General features: G+C 55.0%; 1 protein-coding gene across 2 annotated transcripts; it reads left to right on the top strand.

Moving 5' to 3' along the window:
* Positions 1 to 4,747: 4,747 nt before the first annotated feature.
* On the top strand, positions 4,748 to 9,954 carry Irf2bp2 (interferon regulatory factor 2 binding protein 2). Of its 2 annotated transcripts, none has more exons than XM_075977711.1 (2): positions 4,748 to 5,835; positions 6,417 to 9,954. In XM_075977711.1, exons 1-2 carry the CDS (start codon positions 4,893 to 4,895, stop codon positions 7,130 to 7,132), a joined length of 1,659 nt encoding a protein of 552 aa, XP_075833826.1. In that variant the 5' UTR covers positions 4,748 to 4,892; the 3' UTR covers positions 7,133 to 9,954. The 2 variants fall into 2 exon arrangements, with proteins under 2 accessions (XP_075833826.1, XP_075833825.1); XM_075977710.1 differs by having other exon boundaries at positions 4,748 to 5,883.
* Positions 9,955 to 10,029: the final 75 nt, after the last annotated feature.

Here is a 10,029-nt window from a genome sequence, read left to right as displayed (position 1 = left end):
CTGTGGGAAATGTTTGTTTTTAAGCCAGAACGCTAATGAGAGGATACTGGGCTTTTAATATGTTCAAACGCTGTCCGCACACCTTCCTACTGCTTATCTTCCAAAGGATTCTAGCCAGTGTGTTCACGATATATGAAACCCACAGGCAGCCAAGAGCCCTCCCTCCGGCTCTTTTCAAAAAGTCAATAGAAGGGGGCTCTGGCACCAAGGCTGTTGAATCTCTTCCAGGTCTCCTGAAACCTTTCCTTGTAGACTGAGCAAGGGTGTGACCTCAATCTCTTCTTTGTCTATTTTCCCTACTTCTTTTTTTAATCTTTTTGTTTGTTTGTTTGGCTCTTTAAATTCCAGCACAGCCAGTAATTAACTTACATCAAGACCCCAGTTTTGCTTTGGATGGGGAGCTGTACAAATGCAGACACACAGGCTGGTGACAGCAGCTTTGGCTTGTACGACGTGGTGTTTATAAGCCCCGGTGATTGGATCTGGTTCTTACACCCTCCACACACAAGCCCTTCTATAATACCAAATGTCCTCTCTGCACAGGGGAGGTCAAACGGGGGAAAGCACTCCTAGAAAAGGAATAGGCATCTCAAGAACAGTGAAACTGTCTCACGCATGTAAGGAGAAAAGCTCTTGAACCAGTTCTAGAAGGTTCATTTCTGTTGTCATGTCTACAGTGTTCAGAAGTGCGTTCACATTAGCATGTTCTTCTGGTTTTACCACACTTAGCCAGCATCAGTGAGGTGGGCAGTGCCACCCACAGAGACACAAGTGACATGTGGCCACCTTATTTTCTCCTTCACAGATGCAAAGGTCAGAAATGGGAAAGCCTCACTGTGCTTTCAACATCATTTCTGTTTTAGTGTGTTTGCACGCACACGTGTGCGCCCATGCCCACGAGTGCGGGGTAACGAGGGCAACCTCCGGTGCCCATCCTGGCCTTTCGTCTTGTTTAAGACAGGGTCTCTTGTCAATCCTTGTTTTGTGCACCAGGTCCTTAACTTCCGGGGGAATTCTCCCAGCTCTGCCTTCTGTCTTGTAGAAACACTGAGATTACGGACACACTGTGCTCAGCTTACATGGATTCTGGTGACTCACACACAAACCCTCAGGCTTGTGCAGCAGGTGCTTGACCCCCTGGGCCAACTCCTCCAGGCCTCACCATTATTGTCCTTGAAAGCTGCACTGTATAGAAGTGACACTGTGAATCCACATCTGGATACAGGGTGAAGTTGGCAAACTTAGAACGCCATGGCAGAAGGTACCCATAATCTGCTGGGGTCCTGAAGGTAGAACTCCATGTGGGTGTTCTCATAGCTCCCTGCCCTGCAGACAGTGGGCATATGGCTTCCAGGTATGCACAAGGGCACCTCACTGCAGTGAGGCCTAGAGGGTAGATCCAGAGCTCAGATGTTCATGTCCTAGGCTCTGAGTGTGGGCTCAGCTCTTTCACCTGTGGAACTATGCATTAGAATCCCTTCCCAAACTGCTGTTCGTGTCTGTCAAACAGAATAGCATTTGGCCCCTAAACTGAGATCTCTATTTTAAAAGAAGAAATCTTAGGAATGACAGCCAGGAAAACCGTTGCACATCTGTCTCCACAGAGCCCCTCCCTGCAGAGGATTTTCCTTTAGTTCTTCAGACAAATCACAAGGTTCCAGCGTTCTGGTTAAGCAGCCGTCTCAGCCCGCTGCATCTGCCTGCCTGTCCATTTAAGAATGCACACACACACACACACACACACACACACACACACACACACACACACACACACTTGCTGCAGCCAGTCTGGTAACCTTGACTCTGAGTAGCAAAGCTCATCCTGACTCTTCTGGGAGGACCCGGAGCCTTAAGCAAGAGGGCAGTCTACGTGACTAAAACATACCAACTTCCTCTTTCATAAGTCGTCACATGGTGAGCTACAATTACAATTCCTGCCTTGTCTGTGCGAATTGCAGACGCATTGCCTCACCCTAGAAACCCCGCTCCTGTGTGTGGAGGAGGCAGGCTGTAACTCCAGCAGCCACTTTGGACAGGATCCAGCTCCGGTCTGTGCCGGGAGGGAGGGCGGGCGGGTGGAAGACAGAAACAAAGCTATGTTTACTTAGCATACATCGATTAAGGAAAAAAAGAAAGAGAGAAAGAAAGAAACACTGCTCCAGAGTTACATGAAAGGCCAGGCAGCATCAAAGGCTCTTGATACAGTATAAGGAATTGCTGCCCTGGATCCAGAACTTGCTTTAACCCCGTGGATCCAGGTTCCTTTCTATGGTGGACAGCCCAGTCTGAAATGGTCTTTCCGTTTTCCAGCAGGCAGGCATCTCTAGGGGGAAGTTCTAACAGCTGAGTTTCGACATGAAGCCAGTGGTGTGAAATACAAAGGAAATGCCGGTCTTTTGGAGAAGTAAAGCTCCACTTAGCCTTTCTCAAGGCAGACATTGTACCTCAGTAATTCTATTTTGGGCGGTAGTGGCGGCTTTCCCTGGAGAGGGCATCGAGGGCCGCTGGCAGGTGGAGCGAGAATAATCAGGCCACGCTTGTATGCAGAGTTCTGCTTTGTTTTAACGTTTCGGTGTCTGCCTAGTGGGTCATCTCCTAGCGCACTGAGATAACTCTGCAGTCAGGGCGGCTTCATCTCCACTCAGTATCTCCACGGGCAAGATCACGTGCTCAGATGAGTGGCACAGGGTCTTGGAAGAGAGTGACCAGACTGACAGGTCCTGGAGCAGGTGCCCAAACCAGCTGGCACCAGCTGCTTCTGGGAATGGATCCGGGTAGGCCCCATTCCAGCCTTGGAGAGGGCGAGGCCGGCTTATGACTGGAAGGGGAGATGGGGAGGCCCTAGACACAGGTGTACCTTCTCTGGAAAGCCCCGAGAGAGACGTTCAAGGTTAGCCCGTGGACGCCCTTGGCATCTGGCATTAAGCTTTCTGTGCCATCTCCAACAGGTTTATTCTTGTGCTCTAAGCAGTTCCCCGAGCCGCTTCTCTATGGGGCGTGTTTCCTCTTGTGGCTATTCTTTGAAGCAGCCTGGCATTTTCAATAGCAGCAACTGGAGAGAAACGTCAGCTGGATTTTTTTCCCCCTCCCTTTCCACCTTCCAATCCAGTTGTAGGAAAGATAATGTAATTAGTACCCTGTTCTTCCCACACTCAACCAGCTCATTCCAGTCCTGGGGAGAGAAGTGGGCCTGTGTTGTTCACCACAAAAGCGGCGCTTACACTAAGACAACTGAGTGTGTAGGTCCCAAATGAGAGGGTCAGCCTGAGCGATCGACCACAGACGGCACACACCAATCCCTGCTCCCCATCAAAAGTGGACATCTCAGAGTTCCGTCCACTCTGGGCAGCCCGCACTGCCCACCTTGGAAGGGAGCAGCGAAGCGAAGCGGCCAAGCTCGTCTGCGCCCACTGGACTAAGCCGGGTGGGACGACGGAGAGCCAGGTGCACCAGCCAGCCGAACGCCCCTGGCGCACAGCGGGGGTAGCGGGCGCCCGGGCCTGCCTACTCCAAGTTCGGCCCTGGGGGGGGAGGGGGGGTGCAGGGCCTGCAAGCCAGAGTCCGGGGGCGGGGCTTGCGCAGTGACGCGGCGCGCTGCAGAGCCCAGCTCCCTGGAATGTGCACCAGCTCGGCTCGGCCTCAGGGCCCGCGGCGCTGGGCACGTCGGTGCGGAGACTGCGCAGTGGCGGCGTCCCTTGTCCACGTCACGCGCTTACCGCGCGGACCTACATAAGACGCTGGGGCGGCGGCGCCCAGGGCCCTGGTGAGCTTGAGTTGTGTACCGTCTCTTCAGTGCGCGCGCAAAGGAGGCCGGGTCTGCCTGAGCGAACCAGGCCGCCATCCGGAGTTTGTGAAACTTAAAGGGGCAGCGACCGTGTGTTGCTTCCTCGACCAAAGCAGGGCAGAGCGTGCTGATTGCGCGCGCGCGCTCAGCTTTGGCCAAGTGAGACTCAGAAAAAGTCCAAAGTGCGCCTTGCTATGCTCGAAATCCCATGCCCGGGAAGCTGCCAATAAACAAACGACAAAGTGACATTGCGTGGAAAATAAAACAGTTTGCACGATTTAATCAAAAGGACACGGTCAAGGGGTGGGGCATCCTGGCTGGGTAGGCGGGGGTCGGGGACCCCCCCCACGGGTGAGCGCACACCTGCAGCGCCGAGGCCGCGCGAACCCGTGCGGCGTTCCAGTCCCTGCGCGCACGCGATCGAGAGAGGGAAGAATCCAGGGCGGCGCGCGCGAGAGCGCGGAGGGAGGGCGGGCGCACGGGGCCGCGCGCGCCAGGGAGGGAGGGGGCCGCGCAGGCGCCGTGCGGAGCTGTCGAAGAATCAAGTCTGTAGAAGTGGAGCGGCCGCGGCGGTAGCAGCAGCGAGAGCAGCGACGCAGGAGCTGAGCTGCACCGGGTGTCGTGCAGCGGCCGCGCCGGGGCCTAGGACCGAGCTGCACGCCGCCGCCGCCGCGCGCGGCATGTCCCGCCGCTCGGGCTGAGCTGCCCCGGCGGCTGCCCCGCGTCCCCCGTCCCCCGCGCGGCTCTGCGCGCCCGGCGCCACCGCGACCTGCTGCGCTCGCGGCCCGTCTTCGCCCCGGTCTGGAGGCCCGAGCCCGCGGCCCCGGCCGAGCCGCCGCCCCCGCGCACGCCGCGCCGCCCCGCCGCCCGTGGGGACCTGCAGCCGCGCCCCGCCGCGCGCCCGCCGCCCCTCGTGCCCCGGGGGCGCCGTGCGGGCGCCGCGCCGGCCCGGGCTCTGCCGCCGCCGCCTCCTCGCTTGCGGCCGCCGCCGCCGCTAGTCGCGCAGACGCGGGCTTGGGCCGGCCGGCGCGCGCGCACGGGGCCCGTAGGGGGCGGCGGCGTCCCCTCCTCGCCCGGCTCCTCCTGCGGCGCAGCGGGCTGTGCGGACATGGCCGCGGCGGTGGCGGTGGCGGCCGCGTCCCGGCGCCAGTCGTGCTACCTGTGTGACCTGCCCCGCATGCCCTGGGCCATGATCTGGGACTTCACGGAGCCCGTGTGCCGTGGCTGCGTCAACTACGAGGGCGCCGACCGCGTGGAGTTCGTCATCGAGACGGCGCGCCAGCTGAAGCGTGCTCACGGCTGCTTCTCCGAGGGCCGCTCCCCGACCGGCGCGCAACCCTCGACCGCCAAGCCTCCGCCGCTGTCGGCCAAGGACCTTCTGCTGCAGCCGCCGCCGCAGCTGGGCCACGCGGGCGCAGAGGCCGCGCGCGCTCAGGCCATGGAGCGCTACCCGCTGGCCCCGGATCGGGCCTCGCGCCTGGCCTCCGACTTCGGCACGCGTGCGGGTGCAGGCCTCCCGCAGTCGGCTGCGCCTCAGCCGGCGCCGGCCAACGGCATCCTGGTGCCCAACGGCTTCTCCAAGCTGGAGGAGCCGCCCGAGCTGAATCGCCAGAGCCCGAATCCGCGGCGGGCACACGCCGTGCCTCCCACCCTGGTGCCTCTGGTGAACGGCTCCGCCGCGCTGGGGCTGAGCGGCCGTGCCGCGGCCACCCTGGCCGCGGTGAGCGGGACATCGGGCCTGGGCGCCCAGCCCACCGAGCTGGGCACCCACAAACGACCGGCCTCGGTGTCGGGCGCGGCGGAGCACGAGGCGCGTGAGCCGAGCAAGGAGAAGGCACAGCCCGCGCACCGGAGCCCGGCCGACAGCTTATCCGGCGCGCCCGGGGCGAGCGAGCTCGGCGCCGACGGTGCAGGCAAGGGTCGAGCACCCGGGGAGCAGGACTGGGCCAGCAGGCCTAAGACGGTGCGCGACACGCTACTGGCGCTGCACCAGCACGGCCACTCGGGGCCCTTCGAGAGCAAGTTCAAGAAGGAGCCGGCCCTGACTGCAGGCAGGTTGTTGGGTTTCGAGGCCAACGGGGCCAACGGGTCTAAAGCAGGTAGGGGCGGCTGTGGGGCGAGGGGAGAAGGGGTCGAGGGCGTGGAGGCTGGAGACAGTGAGCACGCGTGTGTGCTGAGGAAGCCACTCTTGCACGGTTTTGCCTTAGCCCAGAAACAACAAACAGCCAACTTCCTGGTCGGCCTAAGGCTGAACCAGCGCTGAGTGGCAACGTGGTTCCTTTGCTGAACCAGCACAACAGGGATGAGTCAGAGCGGGCTGATAGGCAGAGAGACACGGCGTTTTCCTTCCCCAGCACATTCTTGGATGGGAGCATGAGGGCAGCAGTCACCCTTTAACCTGCCGGGGACGTTAGCAGTCACATGCGCCGGTTCGGGGTTGGAACCTTTCAGGCAGGCTCGCATGACTTGGCTTCACTTGGAAGTGGTGTGCAGGCTCCAAGCCCCTTACTAGAGGGAGTGTTAGAAGCCGCGTGCAGAACTTGTGTACGAGGTGTGTTTTGGGAGAGGGGAAATGTCTCTATGGGTGCGTTTCCGTTAATTTTCCTTTTCTTCCATGCCTGTCTCTATTCAGTTGCAAGAACAGCAAGGAAAAGGAAGCCTTCTCCAGAACCGGAAGGGGAAGTCGGGCCCCCTAAGATCAATGGCGAGGCTCAGCCTTGGCTGTCCACTTCCACAGAAGGGCTCAAGATCCCCATCACCCCTACATCCTCCTTTGTGTCTCCACCACCCCCTACTGCCTCTCCTCATTCCAACCGGACCACACCGCCTGAAGCGGCTCAGAATGGCCAGTCCCCCATGGCAGCCCTGATTTTAGTAGCAGACAATGCGGGGGGCAGTCACGCCTCGAAAGATGCCACCCAGGTTCACTCCACCACCCGGAGGAACAGCAGCAGCCCTTCCTCTCCCTCCTCTATGAACCAAAGAAGGCTGGGCCCCAGAGAGGTGGGGGGCCAGGCCACTGGCAGCGCAGGAGGACTGGAGCCGGTGCACCCTGCCAGCCTCCCAGACTCCTCTCTGGCAGCCAGCGCCCCCCTGTGCTGCACCCTCTGCCACGAGCGGCTGGAGGATACCCACTTTGTGCAGTGCCCGTCTGTCCCTTCGCACAAGTTCTGTTTCCCTTGCTCCAGACAAAGCATTAAACAGCAGGGCGCTAGTGGAGAGGTCTATTGTCCAAGCGGGGAGAAGTGCCCTCTGGTGGGCTCCAATGTCCCCTGGGCCTTCATGCAAGGAGAGATTGCCACCATCCTCGCCGGAGACGTGAAAGTGAAGAAAGAGAGAGACTCGTGACTTTCTGCCATCAGGAAAGCCCACGGTTACCCTTAAACTTCTTGAACTGTATATAAATCTCCATATATATATATATATATAAATATATATATCCAAGACAAGGGAAATGTAGACTTCATAAACATGGCTGTATAATTTTGATTTTTTTGAATACATTGTGTTTATATTTTTTTTGACGACAAAAGGTATGTACTTTAAAAGGCATTTTCTTCTTTTGTTAACGTTATTAGGCTGTCTGCTTGACTCTCCTGGTGACAGTTGCCGTTCTATGTAGGCTGCGACTTGGCTGCTTTTTTTTGTTTTTGTTTTTGTTTTTTTTTTTAAAGAGCACTTGGCAAACAAATGCTTCTAGCCGTATTTGTATGCACTTATTTTAAAAGAGAAAAAAAAAAGCCAAATACATTTTTCTGACGTTGTAAGATTGCCTTACTGTCTTGTCATTCCTCATTGCTGGCCCCTTGCAGGCTGGAGGTCAGTTGGAGAAGGAAGGGAGTGAGAGAAAAGAGGGCACCTTTTACCAGAAGGGCATGCCCCTTGGAGATGCCACCCACATCGCAGGTCCTCTCAGTGGGGAAGTGGGGTGCGAATCCTGTCTTGTTGATGGTTCGGTTCTTGCAATATTGATAGTCACGGGTGCTGCTTGAAATGTCTGCAGGATTGTGTTTGGGAGGTTTTCGGTTTGTTTTTTTTTTTTTTTTTTTTTTTTTTACTGAAGGCAAATTGACCCGTGTTCACTCTGCCCACGTGACCAGTTGTAAGCTCTCAAGGCTGCATGCTCCTCGGTTGCCCCACGGTTGTTTTCCAGCTGTAGGAAGAGTTGCCTGGTAAAGGGTGGTGTGCAAAGATGGCCTTGCTGCTGTTGAGCTGCAGCCTTTCCCAGCATGCCAGAGCCCTTGACGGCTGCAGGCCAGGTGAACTCGTGGGGTCGGTTTCACTGCTGTTCTGTGTTCTGGTTTGTTCCTTTCGTTTACCTGTCCTGTTCTTGCGGCCATTGCTGTTGTCACGATATGTACACCGGTTTGTACTGGGTGCTTAGTGCGGTGTGTGCATTGACAGGGGCCTGTGGGCGTAGATCACTGGGGGAGCCTGCAGTTTCCTCCTTAGGTCTGTCTGAAGTACTAAGTCACTAGAACTGTTCTGGAAGAAGGATAAACTGGCGAAAGCTACCAACAGGAAGGGTTTTTACATGAGCAAGCCCCACCTCTCCCACTATTCTCAAAGCCTTTTGTAAACTAATTTCTTTGATCACTGTTTGGCGTTGGTGAGGTGATTGTTTTTTGATGTAAACAACAACAGGTCATTAGTTGTTAGTAGTGGTCGCCCCTTGGTGATGCTGGTTTTTGTGGGTTGGTTCCCCCCCCCTTCTTTGTACTGTTTTGGTTTTAATGTCAACAGGAACACTACCCTAAACCCTAACACGCAGGTGTTTGTAACTTGGCCTTGTAGGCTCAATCATGGCTTCTAAGTCTACTATGGTGTTTTTTGGTTTTGTTTTGTTTTCTATTCTATTTTCATTTGAAAACAGGTTGTTAACCAGCTTGATCATTTCTAGTTACTTGGTCTTTTTCTTTTTAAAGGCAGTTTCTTTAGTAGTAGTCAAGTTACTAATGCTCAAAAACCAGTGACCCTGAACCAAATACAGTATTTCTTGTGTTTTTTTTTTTGTGAGTGCGCCACGTCCTCCAGGTTCTTGTTACCAGTCATTGTGATGTTACACAGGCTTGCGTGGTAGACCAGTTCGTCGTTACTGTGACTGAGATCCGACTGGTCTCTGAGGCGGATGTACACACACACACACACACACACACACACACACACACACACACACACACACACACACACACACACACACGTCAGTTCATCTGCCCGTAAAGACGTTTGTGAAGGACCCAACTATTATGGTCTGTAGTATAAATGTGTCTCTAAGCACTTTATTATAAACTGGAATTTGACCTCATCGATGTTACGACTAGATTAGTCATTTGACCTAATTTGCCGCGGCTGTCTGTATCTTTTGCAATCTCAACGCAGATAAGCTCTCCAAAAACATGAATAAAGAACCATCCTGCCGAATGGGGGAAGTCTGTCCAGCTGCGGAAGAAGCCACCTGTGGTTTCTGTGCTCCTGGCAAAGGAGACAAAACTTGACCTGTTTTAAAGGGGGGTGCACTTTGAGATCAAGGGCCTGTGTGCATCTGCCCGGCCTGGGGTGGCCTTCAGAAGACTGTGTAGCCAGAGTGTTGTCCTGGAGAGGGTGGGGTGGGGTGGGGGGAGTCTTTCTCTGGCCTACTCACAAACCGTTCACTTGGGGACCTGGGATGATCTTTCCTCGTCCTGGATGACATTGTGGATGTTGTCCACAGCTGGATAGATGATGTCAGAGTCCCAGCACTATTCCAGCCTTGATTTTCATGCTCAGAATATTAGAGGATGGGCTGGCAGCAGGCCCTCTTTGCTTTAACAAATTAGAGAATTTAACAGATCTGGTTAGTGTCTTTCATGTGGCCTCACTCTGAAGTTACGAGAACGTACACACGGTTTACAGCTTTTCTATATATTCTTTCCTGGCCACCAAGTATTTTGAACGTGTGCCACCTCTTAACCTTTACTCTTTTTTTTTCCTTTTTTTTTTTTAAGTTGAAGGTGATAATTTTTCTATATATGATGAAACTCATGTCTACTGAAATAAGTGTAATCTTAGCTATCAACATTATATTTTAAAACCATGCTATGGAAATATCACCTGTGTTCTGTCATGTGTCAGATTTACAGTACTTTTTTTTTCTTTTAGCATTAAATAAAAATAAAATTGGGAGCACTGAACGTTTTCCAAGGCCTTTTTTAATTTTTTAAACCAAGAGTAGGGTGGCTGTCAGTATTCGCTAGACTGAAGGACAC

This window comes from Microtus pennsylvanicus, chromosome 6 (genome assembly GCF_037038515.1).
Source record: "Microtus pennsylvanicus isolate mMicPen1 chromosome 6, mMicPen1.hap1, whole genome shotgun sequence".
Lineage (NCBI taxonomy): Eukaryota > Metazoa > Chordata > Mammalia > Rodentia > Cricetidae > Microtus > Microtus pennsylvanicus.
This window is presented reverse-complemented; position numbering and strand designations above follow the sequence as displayed.

Excerpts from the sequence above, each read along its gene's own strand:
- Irf2bp2 (XM_075977710.1), top strand. The coding sequence starts at position 4,893 with ATGGCCGCGGCGGTGGCGGTGGCGGCCGCGTCCCGGCGCCAGTCGTGC. Across the intron at positions 5,884-6,416 it reads GGCCAACGGGTCTAAAGCAG|TTGCAAGAACAGCAAGGAAA; the intron begins GTAGGGGCGGCT and ends GTCTCTATTCAG.